Source organism: Teleopsis dalmanni, chromosome X (assembly GCF_002237135.1).
Source record: "Teleopsis dalmanni isolate 2A chromosome X, ASM223713v2, whole genome shotgun sequence".
Classification (NCBI taxonomy): domain Eukaryota; kingdom Metazoa; phylum Arthropoda; class Insecta; order Diptera; family Diopsidae; genus Teleopsis; species Teleopsis dalmanni.
This window is the reverse complement of record NC_051848.1, coordinates 63,795,397-63,819,319: the sequence shown is the minus strand read 5'-3', so window position 1 is coordinate 63,819,319 and position 23,923 is coordinate 63,795,397. Positions and strand designations below refer to the sequence as shown.

Here is a 23,923-nt window from a genome sequence, read left to right as displayed (position 1 = left end):
ACTGCATTGCATTTCAATAGCTAATAATACTAAAATTAAAAATTTTACACTAAAATTTAAAGTTGACCATAAATTCAAACATTTTTTATTTGATTGTTGAGCAATTGCTTTCATAGTAACATTTCTTTTCCAAACATAAATCTTGAAAATGGTTTTTACTTAAAAAATGTAATAGTTTAGTAATGGCATTTTATTCTTATGTTACGCTAAATATATAACAAATACAAGATACAAACCAGGGTTAACTGCCTTGCTAACTGAAAAAGGAAAACAGTGTTGACAGATGTCAACAGACTTTCGGCTGGCATTTCTAGTGATGAAAGACACTTTCCTTGTGCAACAAGCCTAATTAAATTTAAAATATATCCACATACTAAACAGTTACTTGTCACGCATAGGTGCGTAACTTTGCAATGGATGCTTCAACTACTCTTCTACTCCACATGATATCGCCCATATGTTCTGTGTCCAAGTTAATACACAAATTTGAGCTCTATCAATCTGTGGCTCTGCCTCAACCAAGTTCTAATTAGCATCCACCTACGCTATTATCCTTCCCCTAACAGTCACTATCCTAGATTCTCACCTTCACCTACACCGATCTTAGCCCACGTATTCATCTTGGATTTCTATTCATATATTAGATATCCCACGTATTCAATAATTAAATACAAGGTGTATTCCAAAGCAAAGAGCATTTTTTGGGAAATCTAATTCATTTTATTGATAGCTTTTAAACTCCATAAACGTGAACTAAAATAGTTCACGGTGTATAGCTTGCGGAGTTTTTAAAATAAAATCAAGCAATAGAATCTCGTTTGGACCACTCTATGCGTTGAATAGACCCAGTGCTCTACAACGACAAAACATATTGTTATAGATAGAATACCTTAGCGAATAGCTTGCATGGAGTAAATAATTTTGCATTATATAAATAAAAAATATAGCCCTATTTTTATCCTTTTAAATGACCACAGGCCGCTTATCTCTCCGAACAAGGATTTCCAAGCATGTTTCCTGCTGGATTGCAGCAGCGAGAAATTGAAATGGCTGTTAATTTTAGACTACATATTTTTTTCTTTATTTTTTTTTCTAGGAAGAACCTTTTGATTTGATGCTTTTAATTTACAAATGGCTCAAGAATGTCTCACCGTTTTGGAGTAAAACTTTGCCACCAGAAATTAAAACCCAATATTTAACAATATTTAAATTTTATTCGTAAGTAAAACTAAAAATACTTGAAATAAAAATTATTGGATTTAATTTTTAATTTTTTATTTAAATTATTATTTAGTATATTAATCATATAAGTGTTCACTTTTAAACCTTGTATTTCAAAATTTAATTTTGCAATGATGTGAAGAGAATTGAATACTCTCTCAGAACTAAAATATTTATCAATGACGTTTTGAAATAGATCATTACTTTTATTCTTAGTAATTCACTAGTTTAAAGACCAAAATTTAATTAGTTCAGTAGCTAACATCTGTTATTATTTTCGATTTGTAAACACAAAACTAGCTCATGTACAGAAAAAGGTTAATAAAGTATTTTATTAAACTGAACTAAGTGAAAGCTTAAGACATAAACAGAGACAGAGAGAGAGAGAGAGAGAGAGAAAGAGAGAAGTAAAAAAGAAAAGAAAAGTTGAAAAATAGATTAATTTCACTAACCCAACAATATCATCTTTCATCAAATATCGATCCTATAAAGTGATCCTATAAACTGTTATTATTGCAATATGGGATATTTAACGAAAAATACACTCTATTAGTGCTCTATTATCTATTCTATCTCTATTATTAGTAATACCAGTTAGTCTTCAACTCTAAAAACATTTTTGCTACCATATTATTTTATATGTATATATTAGATGTATGGGGTATATATGTTTTATGTATTGGTGTCATTGTTGATACTAATCTTGTTGAACATATAATAATTGAATGTATCTTAACTGTATTTATATATTGGAAATTTTTATATATATAATTTATGTATTTCATATCTAAACTTTTTGGGTTAAAATAACAGCAATAACAATAATTGTCATATTCTACAATATTAAATTTAGTTATATTAAGCAAAGTTGGAAACTCTAGCTTGTACTTAGTTTTAGTACATATTGTGTATATATATAATGTGTAAAACAAGAGTTATACGACATTTACACTAGTCTCAAATGGCTCATTTTGGTCAAAAATCAGAAATGAGAAGCAAATGGCTCATTCTTGCGTATAAAATTTGGATCACATTCTGTATGAATGCGTTCCAACGAGGGTCGAATGCGTTCCAAATATGTTGCTCTAAATAAAAGCTTTTTATGGCATTGTGATATATTTACAAAAAAAGGTAAACAAATATTTGGTGGTTGCATTTCCTTGAAAACGATGCAACTCTTTTTAGAACTTCTACTTCCCAAAAAGTACTTAATCGAAGTTAAAAATATGTTTTCAGTTTATATTGTAAGGTTTGAAGGTATAATTAACCTTAATCCAACCTTTTTTTTGGTACAGGCCAAAAGTCAAATCAACAGGTAAGTTGAGAAATCAGCTGTTTGATGTGAGAATAAATGAATTACAACGAATGTAAACACTTTCAAATGGCTCATTCAAAATGAGCCATTTTCGGCTAGTGTGAACGCCATATTATACTTAGTTTAAGTACATATTGTGTAATGGATATCGATCGACATCAATTTATTTGTTCACTGTTGTTTTGAAATCGCCGCAAATACGAAGAGAGCCATCTGGTTTTAAAACCAATAAAATTTGTGAGTGGACTTCGCCACAATTGTAATGGTTATAAAATCAGATGACTCTCTTCGTATTTCCGGCGATTTCAAAACAACAGTGAACTAACAAATGTCGATATAATATGTACTATATATAATATGTACTAAAACTAAATATGTACTAAAAGAACAAGCTAGGGTTTCCAACTTTGCTTAATATAACTATATTTAATATTGTCGAATATGACAATAATCGATCCCAAAATAAATAATTTTTTATATTCTTTCAAATATATCAGAAAATAAGTTTTTTTTTTTTTTATAGCGATCACTTTGATAAGTCTAATTGGCATATGTTATCAAACTCTAACTTTGAAGCATCGTATCGTATTTGCTTATTATATCTAGAATTGGAATATGAGAATTGTATGTCAGAGAGCCGGTAATAACTTTTAACATATATAATTTTATATTTTATTTATATAATATTAATTTTTTATTTTAGTGAATTATCGATAGCCTGGACTGAAACAATGCAGCATCTTTCCTTCGTCAGTGGTTCGGTATTTGTTGCAAACCCAGATTTCTTCATTTACTATGAACTTCGTTTAGCCAATTTGGAGTATTTACTTCATGATTACAGGAATGAATTGGAAAAATGTGTTTTATGTTTGGAAAGTATTAAGACAATAATTCAGAGTAAACAGGACATAATTGTAGTACATTTACCAAACTTAAAGACAGGATGTTTGACGAAATATACTGTAACCAGTACCTGTGAAGGACTTAGAAGGTATTTTTATAATATAGATATTTATTACAGTTAAGAGTAATATATTTTCTTAAAATAAATCATATGCTTAATGTTATTATTAAAGAGTGCTATTGTAATGGCACGTTTTATTCGCCGATAGTGCTGAGGTATACCTAGCCGTTGTCCAGGGGTCGTTCCAATTTATTTTTTTTTTCTTTTGAAGTCAAAAGCAATTTGATGGATTTTTGTTGATTGTTTATTTAAAAGAAAATTTAAAAATCTTATATAATTATAATATACTATTATATACTATACTATAATATACTCTTATCACACGTTTTGGTAACTGGTCCGGACGTTGCATTTATGCTCTCGAATAGACGACACTCCTCTTGTTATTAGTCTTTGTTGTAAGAGAAAACGTTATTAGCGGGGATTAGAATTTTATGCTGAGTTACTTAATCCTAAATACAAAATTTACTGGTCAAGATGTATGATGACTACCTTGACACTATTTACATATATGATCAACTCGAGATCAAGATTTATGATGATAACCTTGACTACTGTTCTACTGAAAAATCTCTATTGCCATGTTTTAGAAAGACTTATTAGTGCCTTTGAAAATCTTCAAGCAAGTGTCTTTGCTTGTACAATGCGCGTTTACTTATACTCAAACTACCGAAGCTTTTGTGTAGCGCGTCGGTACATATGTCGTTGGTATTTTTGGTACTTGTGATCTGTTGCTGTTGTTGTCCTATGTGTAATTTCTGTGCTTTGTATTCTCGTGTGTTTTTGAATTCATCGTGTTTTGTTTAATTGTGTTTTCTTTTGTTTATAAACGTAATAAATATATTATAATGAATAAATAAGGTATGTATATTCTTCACTTATTTAAATACATTTCTTTATTTATTGTTAATTGTAATTATAATTTCAGATGAATTCAATATACTGCCGGTGCAGATGCGGTGTGGTACTTGTGAGTTTTTTAATATAAAATATATATTAAATAAAACTACTCTGTTTTATTTTAGATTATATTGAAATTCCACAGTGAGTGAAATGAAATTATGTGTTGAGTGTTAAACGTAGTGTACTGTGCTGTGTAAATAAAACGTCTTTTGTAGTTACTAGTGTCGTGTTGTTATTATTACATGTTTATGTTAAATTGATGTTGATTACAAATATGTGCAAATTTCTATATATTGTGTCTATATATTGTGAAGCTATAGTGACTCTTTCAGCTCTATTTCCTCTTTCTTTTTGTAAGACCTGCAGATGCAATTTCCAATTTATTTTTATTTTGCTGATTAGAATTCCTGTTATAATTCATATGGTATTCTTTATTAAATACAAACAATCCTTATATTGACATATGTAACACCTGTAAGTTATACCAACGTAATTTTTAATTTTCCTCTTCTTCCCTAATAAATAAAGAAATGTTAGCTGTTCCCAGTCCACAAAAGAGTACGCATCTTGAAGTGGTTCCAAGAACGGCCAGGTCTACATCCCTGAGCCACTCATTAACCACGATGACTAAGTGCCGTCCACCAACCTCTTAAAGGGATTTTACAACCAAATTCCAGCGGGTTACAACAACAACATCAACATCAGTATCTTCAAGTATAGCCGTTGTAGTATAGTATAGTAACTATCTTTTCATTCCTTCAATTTAAACATGTCGCAGAACCCAGAAAATTCAAACTTGGTTGTTTTGACCAAATATTCTTAGCTTTTCTAGAAACTCCACCACCAGTTTACATTTCATCTGATGAGATTTAGATGCTTTAATGGTTGACAATTCTTTGTTTACAGTATATATATTATATATATAAAACGCATATTTTTTCATTTGGTGTTATTTTTTTATATAGATACTAGAAGTATTTTGTCCCGGCCATTCCTTTTGCTAAAACAATTAAATTTTGATTATAATAAACAATTTGTGATAAATTGTTATTAAGACCAATTTTCAATATGTTTTTTTTATTATTATTGGGCTTATTCAAAATGTTTGTTTAAAAAAAAACTTACACTTATAAATTTGTGTTAAAAAAAAAACAATTTTGGTATAATAAATCAAGGATATGGATTTTAAGTAGGTTAAAAATAATTGCATGAACTATTATAATGATAACTAGTAAAAAGTTATCTACTTGAAATTGAATTAAAACATATTAAATAGCTTTTTTAAAAAATTTGTTAATATTTTATTTTTTTTTTTTTAGAAAAGTTTCGTTAAATAAAGTTCCAATATTATTTGAAAAAGAAAAATGGACGGAACTATCAGAAGTAATAAAATATAACATCAGAAACAGCAAAGATGAAGTAACGGACTCTGAAAATTGGGTAAAAGATTTTAAAATACAGATAGAAGTTTTATTGCAAGCTCTTTGGAATATGCAATCATATAAAGTAAGTTGACTAAAGCTAAAAATTTAACTTAACTAATACCTATCTAAAATTAACCTTACTTTGTTTCCAAAACAAACTTTTTCTCTAGGAATGTATGATATGGTCTGAAAAGTGTCTTTGTTTCTGCACTGGTCAATATCTAAAAGAAGTTAAAGTGTCAGCCTACCGCCATAAGCTATGGGCTGAATCAATCAATTTCACTATGTCTTATATAGAAGCCATATGCCTAAATGAGGGATTCGACATATGTATGCAAAATCCAAATGATTAGTATTAAAAAATTAATTTTTTTTTTATTTTACAGTTGAAAGCTTAGATGAGAATTACACACGACTAGTACAAAATATAATAAGTCTTGTTACTCATCAACTGGATTCACCATTTGACAAAAATAATAATCCAGTTCACGAGCTTGAAACAAAACGTACATGGGTTATTTTGCATCAGATCGCAATACGGTATGCTAATAATTATATACTTAAAAATAATTCTAATAAATTTGTCTGTCTAAAATTTAGAGAAGAAAATTGTAATTCATCTCCTATCAAATCGAAATCTGAGGAATCCGAAGAAGAAGAAGAAATCTTACCACATTCATTTTTAGTTTTATTTACTGCACATGAGTTTTTGGGTAAACGTCATTGGTGTACTCGCGACAATGGCAGTTTATTACAGTATACATTAGACGCCATAACACCAAATTTTAGAGCACCAATCTATGATGCCTGCAGAGATTCACTTTATGAATATATTGAACAGGTGTTTGCTTCAATCATATACAGTATTAGTTTAATATTTTTTCGAATATATTTTTTATTTCTTTTTTCCACATTTCACTAATTTTTTTTTTATTGATTTTTTTCATATTTTACTTATTTTTTTTTTATTTGTTTTTATTTGTTTTTATTTGTTTTTTCAACATTTAACTTTTTTTTCCAACTTTTATTATTAATTTTTTCTTTTTTCTACTTGTTTTATTTTATTTTTTATTTTAGTTTAAATATTTTCAAAAATTTTTTGGATTTATTTAATTATAAATAAATTTATTCCAAATTTTTAGTTTTTTCTTATCAAATCAATATTTTGTCGGTCGGTAGTTATCTTTTAGTCATATATATTTATTTTTTCTAAGGTTGGTTTTTTTTTTACGAATGTGACGCGTGTTAAAACGATGGGTTTGAATAGTAATGAGGAAATAACAACGAAAATTTGATTAATTTAATTTGGAAGTTAGCTGACCATACAACGCTGTCTTAAGTAACAGCGTTGTACGTTTCGAGCAATACTGGAAACAGCGTTGTATGGTCAGCTAAATTTTAACAAATTGATCAAATTTTTGTTGTTGCTTCTTGACTATTGTTCGCATTCTTCTATTATTATTATTTATTTGTCTGTAGTTTATACTTCTCCATTAAATGTCTATATATTCTTTGAGATCTCTCAATGTCTTATCTTGTCACAATTTAAAAAAAAATTTTCTAATATTTTATTTTTGTTTTTTTTTTTTTAAAACACATTTGTAAATATTTTTAATGTTTTTTAGATTACTTATTGCCTATATGGTTATCCACAAAAAAAAGCGCGCTCAAGGCATCTCGAGGAACATGATGCTGTCACAGTTGAACTGTTATGGCCAAAAGCTATACAGCTTTTTGATTTGTATAGACCAGAGAATTTACCTGAGTTCAACTCGTACAAACTGGAATCAATATCAGCTGATATGGAACAATTGTTGATTAAAATTGTCGCACTTATGCCGATCGAGCTAGATCCCACGCCTGCTATAACACGTATAACGAAATTTATAAGTGGTAGTGGTAATCTAGAAGAGGATGACTGTCCACAAACTCCGTTACCATATAAAATCAACAGCATATATTATTTATTGGCTGATTATTATTTCAAATGTCGAGACTTTTCTAAAGCTATAAAATATTATACATTAGATTTAGTAGGAAATACAGAAAGAGTCGATTCCTGGGCTGGCATAGCATTATCAAAAGCAAGCAAAATTGAAACTAAGCTTAATGGATTAGCAAAAATTGAGTTAGTATTGAACTTATATATTTTTAGTTTAATAATAATAATAATTTAATTACAGTTTATCGATTTTATTGAACGAGTGTGAAGAGACCATACGCTGTTTTGAGCGCTGTATTACCTTAAATCGCAACCAAACATTATTATGGATTGAATATGGTTCCTTCACTTATACGCTGTATTCGTTTTGTGCCAGATATTTGAAGCAATCGTCTGAAAATTTGTCAATGGAAGAGTGAGTTTTTTAAACCAAAAAAAAAAACAAAAATACGATTTATAACATGAACGGTAGAAGCAATAAAATGCTTTTTTGATGTATTAAATCAAATTTAAAAATTTGAAATGCTACAAATATTGTTTAGTTTATGCAGTAAACAAAAACGAATCATGTTTATAAATTTTATTTTATTTTTATGTTTTATTATTGATAAGTCGTACGATCAGTACTCAATGTCTGGCTGTAGACTTTTGCCTTTATGGGGAAACAGTAACATGAATGAATAAGCATAAAGTACCTATTAGTTGTTGTGAGAATTAAGTGGTGTATGGTCGTCTCAAAATACGAGTGGCTTCAAGTCGTAAACCGGCTGCTCCTGAATTCATTCAGTTATTATATCAACTCATAATACGATAGTTAAACTTATTCTATTGATAACATATTTTTTACTCTTCATATATTTTTTAGATTTTCGAGCATTGAGGAACGTAAAGAGAAAATGTTAGAAATAGCTTATAATTGTTTCTCGTTGGCGAATACTTTGCAAAATAATGCTGATGAAAATATTGATACACACGATGAAAAATGGTTATGTCAATATATGCTAGGAAAAGTCGCCGAAAAACGAAAAGAAGCTCCAAAAGTGTTCTTAAACTATTATTTGACGGTAAAAAACAATATTTTAATTTTTTATTATTAAATTATATTCAAATTTATTTAAATAGGCTGCTAATCATTTATACGAAAACAAAGCCACATATCCGATTAAACTTAATCATAGTAATCCCTCAACATTATCGGTGGAGGCACTAGAGCTATACTATCGTACAAATTCTGCAATAATAAAGTATCTCGAACATGAGAAGGAAATTAGTAGGGAAATTGGGCGCTTATTTACCACTGTACTAGATAATTTGGCAAATAGTCCATTTGCTTTTAATAAAGCCAAAATCGATGGTAAATATATTTTTCAATTTTTTATATAAATTCATATAAAATTTGTATATATGTTGTAGGCAGTTGTTTTCATGCTCTGAAACGCAAAATGAGCGATAAAAATGAGACTGATGCTCCCAGCAAATTTAAAAAGGATTCAAATGGCGAAAAAATTAATTCGACTAATTGTACAAATCCTGACTTAACCACAAATGAAACAACTATGAAAACAGATAATGGCAAATTAAAGGAAACACTACGTGTAACAATTAATCTCGGAAACGAGACAAACAACGAAATGCAAATAAGCAATAGGGAACGTAATGGCGTTCAAGCTCCAAAAATTGATCAAACACAAACTATTAGACGGGAATCACAGGTAAATCTAAATTTATAATATCCACTTTATAATTATAATTGGTTCTAATTATGTTTTCATGCATGATATCCATTCTCTTTTGTTACTCTAATCAATAAGTGTAGCGAATTATGTTTAAGAATACTTTTTCGTATTTTAAAACAAAAAAAAAAACATAAATGATACGATACGATAAACGATACAATATAAAAGAAGGTGATGTTATATCATCTTTTACATTAATTCAGAATATCACTCAATAAACAAGAGCTAATTTTTTCCCGATCAAAAGGATAGCACTGAAGTTTCAAACAATATGCTCCTAAATCATACAGCTTTTATGTGTTCACTGCTTTCACAATGTCACTTAAACAGCAATAGGTCCTTTTTTTTTCGCTTGATAAGAATAGCTCTGTAGCTTCGAATTATACACTGTTTAATCATATTCCTTTTTTTAAGAATGTCACTCAAACAGCAATAGCTAATTTGTTCCCGTTCGAAAAGAATAGCCCTGAACTCTGAGCGATATGCTTTTAAATCATATCGCGTATGTATGAAGACTGTGGAATAGATGATATAATGTTTTATATAGACATGTAGTTAATGAAATATAATTATTTTCGGCATACATTATTAAATGTTGTAAGGATTACCGGAAATAGAAATATATTGTTTCATAGATTCATAGATTTGGAACATAATAACTTTTAAAACTTAAAGCTCTTTAATTTTTTATCGCTAAATCAAATATGGTCAAAAAAATAGGAAAACAGAGTGAAAATCGGCGGGCTAAATCGGTTTGCTGATGTTAGTAACATCTAAGTACTCGATAAAAGAAATATTGAAGAGAATGAAAAAACAGTCCTTCGTCTTGGTCTTAATTATGTATATTTTACTAGAAATCATTAGAATGTAAACATCTGGCTCCACTTTCTTCAGTTTACATTAGGAACAGATCACTTACAACATGTGTAACCCGATCAATCTGGTCTTCGTATCATAAAATCAGGTCCTATGAACTTATTAACAGGGATTCAGAAATACTACAAAGATAATTGCAGTTATTTCGACTTTCTGGTAGTTTTTAACTTTTATTATAGAAATACTTTCTAGACAGTATCTCTAAAACTTCTTATCGATATGAATAAAAGATATTTTATATTACATAAACCCAGTAGAATGGATTTAGTCTTGTCTTTCTTGAGATGAATGTAGTATTAAAATAATAATTTGATATTATTATTAAATTAAATAATAATAATTGCTAATTATGAGAAGCGGATGGGTATTCACTGTTCAGTCACTGTACCCAACTAACCAAATTATGAGCATACATATTAATAAAAAAAAGCTATATGTTTGCATATATTTATATACATCGTAAGAATGAACCTATGAAAAGTCGTAGTACAAAAAGGTAATAGAAGAGGAAGTCCGTCGAAACAATATAGGTAAAATGTATTAAATGTTGTCAGAAGTTTAGGGGTTAGAAACGGATAAAATACCGTTGATGAACGCGTGATATGGAACTGTTTACTATGGAACTGTCGTTATCGTTATTTGCCAGAAAAGTTTATATTATTTAAACTCGTTGCTTTTTTTCTGTAAGTTAATAAGCGATATCTATGAATGATCATATTGTAATCAAAACTTCCTGATATAATGTTCAGGGTTGTTATGTGAAGGTTATTGAGATCCTATATAATTCGACGTATAAAGGACTACTGTTGAGTCAAATTGGTTTTGTGTAAACTGAGAACAACTTTATACTCATGTACATCTGTACATCAGTTATTGCAGACAAAAATTTTAGAATTAAATAGAATGAGGAAAGTGAATAAAGGATATAAGGCAAGATTGGTCAAAGGGATGTGTGAGAACTATTGTATTATAAGTCATTTTATTCACTTCGAATTTTTTGTAGTAAATTAATAAAAGAAATAATACTCGAGCTTCATCTTTAATTTTTTTGTTGCTATTACTGAATTCTTCTTACCTTACCTTACCTTACCAAAAATTTATTCACAAAATTTTGTTTCGTAATAAATGGAATATATTTTTGAATTTTTTTACGAAATATAAAACTTAAAAATAGAATATTTAGAATCTAAATGGTTCATATATACTTTTACAAGTTGATATTGTTTTTAATTTTTCGTTAATGTAAAATAAATATAAATATTTTGATGTTTATATCTCAATTTTGCAACCTCCGTTTCATATCATATGTTTATTATTATTTAAATCTAATTTTAATCGATTTTCAATTCATAATTGTAAAGTTAATTATAGTAAAAAATGTCATTTTGTTTCATGTTTTTTGTTATTGTTTGTTAATAAATATTAGTATAAAATAGTTTAAGAATTTGATTGGAAGGATTTGGTCATTTGGGTTGGAGTGTTGTTTATTTTCATTTGCCCTTGATACCAGACTTTCAAGCGATGTGTTATTTCCGAAAACGATGGTCTCCTAACTGATTGCTCATGCCAACATTCGATCATCAGAGAATAAACAGCAGTTGGACAAGCTTCTGGACATGACAACAATTGTCTGGAACGTACTAAATTGATAACTTCTTGGTTGCTATGGCCGTAGTAAGGCTGAAAATATTACAAATATATTTTTTTAATATTGAACTTGTTGATAACATATCTAATATTAACCTGCATCCCATAACTGTAAATTTCCCATAAAACAACACCAAAGGACCAAACGTCACTTTCTGTTGTAAATTTTCCATACAAAATAGATTCTGATGGCATCCAACGTACTGGTAATAAAGATTTTGATTGAACTCTGCAAAAATTTGAAAGTAAGATATATTTATATGTATATAGTGATAAAATATATTACCGATAATAATCAGAACTGTATATATCTCTTGAGAGACCAAAGTCTGAAATTTTAACTGTTAATTCATCACCAACTAAGCAATTGCGGGCGGCTAAATCGCGATGCACATAATGATGTCCCGATAAATATTCCATGCCTTCACTTATTTGTAAGGAAATCTTTAGAAATTCCAGTTGACTAAGACATTTATTTTCATTTGGCGAATTGGCGATTAAGAACTCATGAAGATCTCCATTAGACATATATTCGAAGAGCATACAGTAGGGTTCTTTATTTAAAACGACTCCTAATATGCAGACTATATTGTCGTGTTTCAAATCGGATATAAGCTCAATTTCCCGTTTAAAGTCTTGTTGAGTTTTGAACGAAGCATTTTCCTTTAATGCTTTGACAGCAACAAATATGCGCTCACCACTCGTTTGCATTAATTGTCCTTTGTACACTTTGCCTATTACATATAAGTTATTAAGTTATAGTTGTAAAGAATTTCAAATTATTTTGAAATATAATAATTTACTTACCAAAAGCACCTTCACCCAGTTCCTCAACAAACTCCACATCCTGCAGTGTGTACTGCGGCACACGTAAAAGCGAACTTTTTTCCAAATTCTGCGAGAAGGAAGTTGTCTGCTCATTAGCTAAGTTGTTCCCATTTAAACGTGACAATTCAATTGAAGTGTTAACTTGAGAGTTCCCGTAAATATTTTTATCAGCATTCGGAGTATTTATCTATTTTAATGAATTCATTGTATTATGATATTCTTGTTTTATAGTACTTAACAACACTTACGTTTTGTATATTGGTCATGCCATTGCTCTGTCGCCGTTTGAAAAAGATCAAAACGATGTATAAGATGAGAAGACAAACAATTCCACCAAATGTTATAAATATATAAAACCAAATTTTATCTGCACATTTCGGAATATCACACGGTTCAATAAGTTTTTCGAATGACTTATCATCAACAAAGCACCAAGGTCGATCTTCAGTGTTGCCTGGATTTCTATTAAATTTGACAAGAGATTATGTCATGTTTATTTTCTTTATTCTACAATATATACCTGCAATAATTTTGTCCCGCTAATTCTGGATAATCAGATATCTCCTTCATTAACCAAGACCAACGCAAGCACGGCTTCCCTGAGGCGGATACAGCTAATGTACCTCGATAACCTGTTCCGCTTTCCCAGTAACAATTTTGTTCAGTATCAACATCGATTGTTATGCCAAGAGATGAACAATCGCTATGTTTTGGTAAACTCTGGCACTCCTCCAATGGCAGTTTTTGTCCTATGACTGGATGACGTTTCGCTATTGCATATTCTTTCTGACATAATTCATTTTCCAACAATTCACATTCATCGCGACATATTCTGCGTAGATTTTCAGTTTCCCTACTCGGCGGATATTGGCTCGAAATTTTACCCGAGAAACCCTCATCATAAGCTATAGATGATTTACGTTTTAGGAATAATTTACGCTCTTTTGTATTTTTGTCCAAGAAGCGTCTATGTCGACCACCAATGATGTGATTCTCAGTGCTGACGCCTGCATCAATTATTGTATGATTTTTGCGTAACTTACGCTCTTTGTGTGTGGCTCGATTAGAAAAGTATAATAAATTAGTACGTTCCGGAGTGCGACATAATGGCAGTGAACTAAAGCACAAACTTGGCAGTGCATATATTCGACAATTCGGATTCATATCTCTAAAAAACACAAATACAAATTAATATATATATATTTGTGTAAGAAGCACAAACTACGCACTTTGATTCCTTAATAACGCCATACGCCGATTTCAATCTCTCTTCCAGTTCATTCAAGGATAAATTCGGTGGTACAAAAACGCTTTCATTTCGTAAATATTTGGCACAAGTGCTGCCATTATATATTTGACATATTCCTGCCGGTATCTGTCGGTATTATTAATATAGTTAACTTTGATTTGTTATAAGTTAAAATTAAAAACCAGCAATTTACCTCTTCTGTATAACCATGATTTGACAAAGATTTAGTTACTTCGCTACTCTTCGATCTAAAAAAATTATATTCAAAAAGAATATAACATATTAAATTTTAGTTTAGTAAATAAATTAATATATATAACATATATATATAGATATATATATATATATATAAAAGAAATTGTTACTATTTATAATATATTATATATATTGGATAACTATAACTATAATATATTATATATATTAGTGTTGGATAACTATTGCAGGTATAAACTCCGAAATACATTCTGTACTATGCTGTTATAAATTATATATAAGGTCCGATTCTTTGTACAACTTTGTCCTGTAAATAATATTTGTTGGTGTCTAAAAAAGACACGCCTATGCACATTTTATTTTCTCACTTCAAGCGCAATTCTTCAATTCACTACATAACAATTCCATTCTTACAGCCGGTTTTCTATTCTATTTCTTCTATTCTACCATTTCACCTCTATTCTACCATTTCTAAATGCGTCCAGCTGATTATAAAAAACACTCAGTCCTTTCTCCAAATAATCGAGGGATGTTTATAAATATATGATTTGCATTATAACAAACATTAATGTATTATATTATTAATATGATTTCTTTTTTAATTGGTCAAATTTTTTCACTTTAATAATTTTTTATAAATATATATATTTACAATAAATTAATATTTTTTGTTAATTAAAAATAATTAATTCTAACTTGGTATTTATTATTGTAATAATGTTTATTTCTTAATTCAATTTAAATTAATTATTTATTTTTTTTTTTATTTATTTATATAAATATCTAAAAACAAAATATATTTTTTCAAAATATAATTAATATTACTATATTATTTTAGTAATTATGTTTTTGAATTGTCAATGTCAGGTAATTCTAGAATAGTGCGTAAAAATATTTTTTAGTCCATAAACGTTTACAATACGAAGGGGGAGCATACGAAGATGTCACATTATGCCCAACCCATAAAATTTTGTCTCTTGTTGCTACTGAATTCTTCTTTTGTTAATATTTTATATGAAACAATATATTATTATTTTATTGGATACTAACCCAGTATTATCATTATTCCCCCGGTGGTTATCTCTCGAGTCAGTTATCAACATCTCATCATGTTCAGCCCCTTGCCCAACATATGTTGAGGCCAATATCAGCGTTAAAGTCAATAAACTTTTCGTAAACATTTTCTTTGTTTTGCTTCCAATTAGGAACTCAAAATACTATATCCTTAAACTATATATCTTTGTTTTATTGCATTCGTGCATTTGTATACATAAATATGCAGTGCATTTTATCCCAACATAAATTTAGCATATTTTGAAAGCACAACACCGAACTAATCTCTGCAATTATAGAACTATCTGACTTATTAACACGTCTAAGTGGACCGCGTGCCGCGTCATTTCAATTCCAAATAATATTCCATAAATTGCTTGATTTATTATGTATATGTTTTTATTAATTATTTCAATTTAATTTGTTTTTTAATTTACGAGCACAGAACACAGTTATGAAAAATAATTGTTTGTGTGTGTTATCAACCCTTAGAGTGGAGTGTATGTAACTCAAAGTGTATATGTTGTATACACTTTAAGCTACCCCCTTAAAGGATAGTAATTATCCTTTGAACGGCGTTGCCACATCTATAATATGGCAACGCAAAAATGTTTTTAAAAATATATTTACTAAAATATTAATCTAATAATCTAAATAATAATGTAAATTAACTAAAATAATTCTGCTTAGTATTTGTAAAATTCGTTATATGCGAACTCTTTGAATCTATTGTTTTAAATAAAACTGTATGGATCCGTTATAAAGATCTGTTATAAAACTCTCATTATTGGAAGGGTCAATTCTATTCATCTCTTAATCGAAATATAAACACATTTATTTTTAACTTTTTTCTTTAAAATATTCATTTCTTAATAAAATTTTTATTACTTTATTTCTTAATACAATTTCAAAACCTACAACTACGTTTATATGTTTAAGATCGCATATTGAATGATTGAATTTTTACACAAAAAACATATATTATTAATTTCTCTGATATACTCTTCCATTTTATAAAACCTTAAAAAAATACTCCAAAGTAATTAAGCAGAACAGTTTGACGAAAAGGCATCTACCTAAAAAATGTTAAATATTCTCTAATTCAAAGAGCGCAGATTCAGATCTCTAATTCGGGGGAGCCTGTGAAGATTATATATATGAAGTATGGTATATGTCATATACATCATATTTTTATTGAGTGTAAGGCATAGAATTTAAAGAACTTGTCAACGACAAGTTGAATTTAAAAGTGCTGACATCACAAAATTTAATTTGAAAAACTTAGAGATACGTTTCCAGTTTCCGGTGGTCAATAAATTCTTCTGAAAATCATACATAAGAAACTTACATAATATATATAGCGTTGTGCGTTTTATTCTGTTTTAATAAGAAAACTTTCGGAGTTCATACAAGCGACAAAGAGCCGCTATATATTGGTAACCCCAGCGTGATCGAAACACGCAGCAATCGAATGTAATATGCCGGTAACAAATTCTGATGATAAATCCCGCGTTAGGTCTTTCCAACAGGGCAACTCAAGTGGACGTATCCCATAACATTCTCAGGCTGATCCAGCTGAGCGCAACTATCCACATAGAGAAGAAGTATCCCGTATCGGGATCAAAATACCTCCTTTCTGGCACGCTAGGCCAAAGTTGAGTTTGCTTTATCACAGATACTTTTTTACTACTACACTGCAGCTATAATGATAATATAGAATGGCAATTTATAAGCATGTATATTGTAAGAGGTATTAAAGAAATAATATTAAATTGGAATTAAAAAACAATCTTTCTATTCGCTTGTAAAAATTTTTTCTAATTCCTTTAATATGAATTCTACTAAAAGTCACTTATATCCTCAATTTGGATTGTTGTCAAATCATCCAAATAAAAAATTCTCCACTAATGTTATTTATGTCAACAAACTTATAACTTTTAAGATCCTTAATCTAGTATTTCTTCTTGAAATAGCGCTTTGTGCGAAATAATATTGCTTAGCAATTATTATCTTCTAGTAAAAAACATTGTATCTTGGTCTTTTATTTGGATGTAATTGGTATATGTTAACTAAAAACATTATAGCAAATGATTTCTTGGTATCAGAAATGAGAGAAAATCAGTTTTCAATATTAATCAAAATACAAGATATCAAAGATAAGTCTACTTAATAAAAACGCCAAGTAACACCTCCGATATTAATGAACACAACATATATTTAGAGCCGATTAGGACATAACGTGACCCCAGTGAACAAGTAGCGGACGAAGATCGTAAGCAAGATGGATATACAATATAACATAAGATGAACCTAACATAAGATGTGCTTAACAAATAATCTACCTAAGAGGAAATCCATTCAATAAGACATCAGTTACTTAAAAATAGTCAATTAACACTAGATCCTTTTCTTGCAATTAACACATTTTCAACCAATTTTCCTAGAAAACCTCATTTTTTGTTTATTCCTTTTTTTTAATCAATTATTTATTACCACTAGAATAATTTTCTTAAAGAATTCTCCTTCTATCAACCACCAATATAATCTCTTATAATCTCGTTATAATCCCTTAAAGCGACCTATCTATAGTTTTTTTTTCGTCCTTTGATTGTTTTAAGAACTCAGTGACTTATTGCAAATTTCTGTTTGGAATATATTTCAACAAACAGTATTCAAGAGTTCCATGTAAAAATAAATTATATTGGTTCAGGACAGACAGACGGAAGTGCTTACTTCGTTATATTGTAAAGTGAATGTTATGAGTTCAAAATTTTAATTAAACTGAATTTAAAAAAATTCAATAAAAGTATTAAAAAGAAATATTAATTTATTTGTGTATATTAAATTATTAAAATCATTACTCAATTATTGGCTTATCAAGAAACAATTTCCCCAAGGAAAACCAGAATAGAAGAAAAAAATCCATTGAAAAAATCAAGGAATAATTTTTCCATAGAAATAAAAATCCATCATTCCATTGAAATAATCAATAAAGCACTAGTCAGTATCTGTATCTATTTATCTGTTATTCTATTATTTATGAATATTTATATTTATTATATTTTTATAAAAAAAAATGCTTAAACTAAAATACATTATTTACTGTTCCATTAAGATCTACATTTAGATCTTTACATGCATCAGCTATTGGCCCATACATTGAGGACGATCCATTATTCCTTGGGCATTCATTCTATAATAAAATATTACTTAGGACACATTTTTTTTGGAGTCAACGCCATATATACCCTTTTGGTTATTATGTTAGATACAAATGTAAACTTCAGATGCTTATTTCCACCTAATATAACAGAGTAAAATACTTTTGTTCAAAATAAATTATATCTTTTATCCGGCTATAGGTCAGTCACTTTTTATTAAAATTAAAATTCAACGTTTCTTTAATTTTTTTTTGAATATTAATGAAATCCATATCTAAGCGTCATCCTCTATTGTCTATAATGTAATATAGAAACAACCATTATTAAAAAAAAAACAGGTCGATAAATAAATTTAAAATTTAATAAATTATATCTTTTTGCATTTGAAATATTTCTATATAGATTTACTAAAATTAAGTAAATATAGTAAAGGTTTTTAACAAATCTTATGTCTAACGCACGTTTAAGTAATAGTTACTGGATATAATAACTGACGATTTCCACAATAGTTTAACTATATTGACTTTATTAATCAACGACTTTCAGTGAGATGGTGGCATATACTTTTAATTTGTAGATGTAGGTATAAAGCAGTGGAAAGGCTGGCTGAGTTAATGTTGAAACCTTCGCCCACTAAAATCAATCCAATATTCCACGGTTTCGGGATTACCGATTTGGTATTGCTTTGAACTTAGCTTCTATATGTTGAAGTCGACGCATTATGCGTATGATTTATAGCGTTTCATTTAAGGACAAATAATCACATTTTAGGCGTATGATCTAGGGCTTTTAGTATTTGATCTAGGGCTTGTTTTTTTCAAGCCCTTAAACTGAGAAATTGCATCACATGTTGCACCTTTAGCAAAACTCGAGCAGTTTGCAGATTAGAAACTGTCTTCCAATTGAAAACAGACGAAATTTTCCAGCAGGCCGTTGAGTGTAAGTATTTACACTTTTGCTGTTATTTTCTCACATGAGAGTCTGTTGTTTGAGAGTCTGAGAGTTTATTCTATCATAGATGTCGCACCTTGCTTGTTATGAATTAGCGGACTTAGCTTCCATTAAGAAATATACTCAGAATTTAAATAAACTGCCTTACAACATTTGTCAATATTTGTTTTCTGAAACTACAGTCTATATATAATTATTTTAATTTTTTATAATTATGTAGTTTTATTATGTATTATTATTATGTATTATTATTATTATTATTATTATTATTATTATTATTATTATTATTATTATAATTATTTAAAATAAATTGTTTTTTTTTGTTTATTTAGGAAAGTGCTTTAACAGGCACGACAACAACAGTTACAAGTAGCACTACATCCACAAATGTCACATCAGACTCATCTTCCGATTCCGAATCAGATTCTGATTCAGTTACTCCATATACCGAAGTTGAAATTGAATTTCTTTATAAGGTTGTAGTGCAAAACCTTGAAGAATGCATAACCCGTTTTCCAGAACATTACAAATCAATTTATCGTCTAGTATATCACTATATGAATGGTCCAGAGAAATTACGGAATTTAACATTTTGTGAACAATTATTGCTTGGCCAATATAGAACTACACTAGGGAACTTGGTCAATGGCTTATTTTACGATCGCAAAACCAATAATTTATTTAATGGAATTTGGCGTATACCATCTTCTGAAATTGATCGACCTGGCAGTTTCTCAACACATCTGGTCAAATGTGTTAGTACTTTGATACAATTATTACTAAAGACCGATGATTATAACTTATTGATTGATATTGGATTGCAATTGTATAAGACACCCGATAATGACAAGTAAGTATGAAGATATATACTATATAAGATAAATATTGTAATAAGAATTATTTCTTTTAACAGACGTTACATCAAAGATTTCGAACGTATAGAACTTTATGCTAATTGTGTCAATTATTGCGCACAAATATTAAGGAAAAATCTGAAAAATAATATGGAACAACGTGACGATAAAGAGCTGTTAGAACTTATTCTTGATATATACAGAATTCATAAAAAATGCGTCAAACATATGAATCATAAGGAAGTACTCTTCACGAAGTTGCTGGTTGATGCATATAAATATTATGTACAAGATAAAGTGGAAAATCTGCCAGCCAACCTTAATTTTCTTGATTTAGCAATAAAATTATGTATGCAAGAATTGTCCGCGCGTAAAAACATGGGAAAAGCAAATACTATCACCTCATGCAATGCTGATGCAAATATAGGAGACGCCGTACTTGGCTTAACACCACAGGTTGGTACATAATAAAATAAGTTTCATTTTAAATAATAATGTTAAAAAAAATAATTTTTTCTCAAATGGTTTGTTTGTTGTTTAAAGTTTTGTTGAATGCTTCAAAATGTATATATGCATGAATATAGAAATATGTATCCATTAAATCTTCCTTATTTCGTATTATAACAAATAAGTAAATTATATTTTTTTTTGTATTTATTATTGATGCAAAAATAAAAAATGTATTATTATTTTTGGTATAATTTTGTCACTATCATTTTCAAAAATTTGATTATCCGTTACTTCATATCTTACATTAAGATTAAGATTAAGATTAAGATTAAGATTAAGATTAAGATTAAGATTAAGATTAAGATTAAGATTAAGATTAAGATTAAGGTTAAGATTAAGAGAAATTTAAGATTCTTCTTCGCATGCAGTTAGAGACAAAACACCTCCTTTTTATACGAAATCTCTTATATGCTCAAATCACAAGACATTAAGATCACCTCATTATATTACAAAAAACGTAGCTTACAATATGACTGAGCTTAAAATATTATTTAGTACACTCATAAAGCATATATATATCATACTGAATCTATTTACTGTAATTCTAACTTAGCAATAAAAATGCATGGTTCAAATCAAGAGAAACAATTATTCATTCGGATAAGCAAAGAAAGTACTGTGGGTATCGTAATCTATATGACCAACATAACTCATATATCACTAAACAATAAAAATGCAACGAGTAAAAATACAGTCGTTCATTAAGAATATTAATGTTTTAATTAATTAATTAATTTATTGAACATTTGTTAAGAATACAAATGTTTACATGACTTGGCCAGAAATATCTAGCAGGCAGAAACTACAACACAAAACATTAGTTTACGGATTACGATTAGTTACTATCAGAAGAAGAGAATTATTTAAAATTATCCAAAACAATCATTTAAAAAATCTATCCACAGCTGCTTAAATTGAATGACTATAGTTATTTATAGATAAACATATATATATAAACAATAGAAAACTGCTCCTTAAAAACTGTTATGTGTAACTATATTTCTTGATTTCCTATACGATCAGTCTAACATACATAATTTCAAATTGTATTTGTCGGAATACAAAATAAATAAAATATCCTCTCCATCCATAACACATATTGATCTAAATATAAAGAATTTGTCTAAAATTCGTAGTGTTACAGAGTTCTGATGAAAAGCAACGCAAACATATGTAGTTATTGTAGTCCGCTGGGAACTGTTTGCGTAGTCCCTTTGGGAGAAATGTCCCAAAGACATATACAATAAAATCTTTTAGCCGAGCAATTAGCTTCTTGGAAAGCCACAGCTGTCAGTATGTAACTAAGAGAAAAACTAATTAATGCGAGAACGTAAAAGACGATGGTAACACATTTTCACACTTAAAAGACAATATATTGCTAATCAAAATTAAGAAAGTAAATATCTGCTACAGAAAAAAATCCAGAAACACTGATATCGAGGTTAACATTTATAAACTGACAGTAACGAAAGCAACTGATTATTCACTATGGGAGCTGCAAGTAAAGTACGAAAGCATATTGGCATATGTTGGTTGTGTAGTTACGAGTGACATATGGTGAGTAGGTAAAGACAGATAAACAAAAGAACAACTGCTTTTGCATCATATCAAAAGCCAAGAAGCAAGTTAAGAGCATCCCACGTGAGTTACCTAAAATTGTTTTTTAAGTATCTTAGAAAGTATAACTCTTACGTTTATCTTTTATGAATAGTTGCGATTATCTGAAGTACACAACATATTTTGAATTAAACTAACATTAAACTAATCTTATCATGGCTGTAGTACATTAATTATATTAATTTAATTTTTAGATTCCTCGAACAATTCAAATACCAGGACTTAACATGCGCCAACGTGGTCGTATTAGTAAGCCACAACCTGCAGTTACATCAAACGTAAATCAACCAACTGTTCCGACAAGCGCTCCAATCTCAACGGATATTTTGAAAAACCCAAATTTAATGTCTATGATGTCCTTGTTTGGAAATTCAGCAGTAGTTAAACAGGTAATATATACATATATATATATATGTTATGTGTATGATTTTTCAATATCTGAAATTAAATTTAAATATATTAACTTTATATTTATGTTGCATATGTTTTGGATATATATTAATATTTTTGATACAATTATTAAAAAATTCAAAAGATTGACAAATTTTATGGGGTCGTTATTGCCACCTTTTTTGCCTAATCGAAAAGATAAACCGGTACACTGCGTAAAAGCTATTTTCTATTGAAACATTATTATTCAATAGTCTTTGACTGTTGTACTCATGAAATAATCATGACTTCTGTACATATCGAAAATATTCTTATCTTTTAGCTCATGAAATAAAAACAAAATATTTTTTTCCTTTATTTCCATTTCACATAAAGAAGTTATCTTCCTTATAAAATATTCTGCATGCATATCAAATTGATATTATTGCTTTGTACTTTTATGTCCCATAACGCTAGAACAATGTCAAAATTAATTACTGATTATTTGCAAATTGCCAAATTTTCGAAAATTTTGTAAAATAAAGACAGTATGGCACTCTTCTATGCTTCTGATACAGTTGCATATGCTTATAAGGCCACAATCAGTAAAGTTGTCATTTTACATTGCACCCGTCAATCCCTTTTTTCGTGTCATGAATACTTCGAATTTTTTAATAACGTAGTCAACATAAGTAAGGTGGAGTATAGAGACTACGACTGCTTCACAACAAAGTTCTTAGTAGGCCGCCAACTGAAACCTATAATGATGAAAGATGATTTACTCCTTCCGCAGGAACTGTTTTGACCCAGCAGGGGTTAGGATGTTGTCATTTATTAAATAGTTACTTGCTACGTATAAGGAATTCTACCGTTATGTGTATTACAATTGCAGCTATACTAATCATTAACAATCTGTTTTCTGTTATTGAATGTAGATAGTTATTGGTTGTAAATGAGAGTAGGGGATAAATGGTATTAAAATTGAAGTCAACTGGGATCAAGACGAAGAAATCTAGCCACTTCTATGGGCAACTAAATATTGATTGGACTTAGGTCTGTGTGTGCAATACGGAAAGAAAACAGTACTCGA

General features: G+C 29.0%; 2 protein-coding genes across 3 annotated transcripts in view; one reads left to right on the top strand and one right to left on the bottom strand.

Annotated features, from left to right (window-relative positions):
- The window catches only part of LOC119662524 (calcineurin-binding protein cabin-1-like), a 33,593-nt gene that overhangs the window by 7,346 nt on the left and 2,324 nt on the right, over nucleotides 1–23,923 (top strand). For both annotated transcript variants that reach the window (XM_038072157.1, XM_038072156.1), the window contains 15 exons: nucleotides 1,097–1,218; nucleotides 3,060–3,176; nucleotides 3,240–3,527; nucleotides 5,723–5,909; nucleotides 5,998–6,157; nucleotides 6,214–6,367; nucleotides 6,428–6,668; nucleotides 7,453–7,955; nucleotides 8,011–8,184; nucleotides 8,635–8,833; nucleotides 8,892–9,123; nucleotides 9,183–9,481; nucleotides 19,816–20,333; nucleotides 20,397–20,793; nucleotides 22,659–22,853. In XM_038072157.1, the coding sequence (XP_037928085.1) occupies nucleotides 1,097–1,218; nucleotides 3,060–3,176; nucleotides 3,240–3,527; nucleotides 5,723–5,909; nucleotides 5,998–6,157; nucleotides 6,214–6,367; nucleotides 6,428–6,668; nucleotides 7,453–7,955; nucleotides 8,011–8,184; nucleotides 8,635–8,833; nucleotides 8,892–9,123; nucleotides 9,183–9,481; nucleotides 19,816–20,333; nucleotides 20,397–20,793; nucleotides 22,659–22,853 (3,786 nt within the window). The remainder of the gene's footprint in view (nucleotides 1–1,096; nucleotides 1,219–3,059; nucleotides 3,177–3,239; nucleotides 3,528–5,722; nucleotides 5,910–5,997; nucleotides 6,158–6,213; nucleotides 6,368–6,427; nucleotides 6,669–7,452; nucleotides 7,956–8,010; nucleotides 8,185–8,634; nucleotides 8,834–8,891; nucleotides 9,124–9,182; nucleotides 9,482–19,815; nucleotides 20,334–20,396; nucleotides 20,794–22,658; nucleotides 22,854–23,923) is intronic.
- On the bottom strand, nucleotides 11,679–15,810 carry LOC119662525 (tyrosine-protein kinase transmembrane receptor Ror). Its single transcript, XM_038072158.1, has 9 exons — nucleotides 15,369–15,810; nucleotides 14,299–14,353; nucleotides 14,086–14,231; nucleotides 13,377–14,024; nucleotides 13,105–13,318; nucleotides 12,836–13,043; nucleotides 12,315–12,762; nucleotides 12,125–12,257; nucleotides 11,679–12,061 (listed from the first exon to the last, which is right to left on the bottom strand). The coding sequence occupies exons 1-9, from the start codon at nucleotides 15,497–15,499 to the stop codon at nucleotides 11,819–11,821; spliced, it is 2,226 nt and encodes a 741-aa protein (XP_037928086.1). The 5' UTR covers nucleotides 15,500–15,810; the 3' UTR covers nucleotides 11,679–11,818.

Excerpts from the sequence above, each read along its gene's own strand:
- LOC119662525 (XM_038072158.1), bottom strand. The coding sequence starts at position 15,499 with ATGTTTACGAAAAGTTTATTGACTTTAACGCTGATATTGGCCTCAACA. Across the intron at positions 12,258-12,314 it reads TACAGTTCTGATTATTATCG|AGTTCAATCAAAATCTTTAT; the intron begins GTAATATATTTT and ends AAATTTTTGCAG. Across the intron at positions 12,062-12,124 it reads TTTACAGTTATGGGATGCAG|CCTTACTACGGCCATAGCAA; the intron begins GTTAATATTAGA and ends TAATATTTTCAG.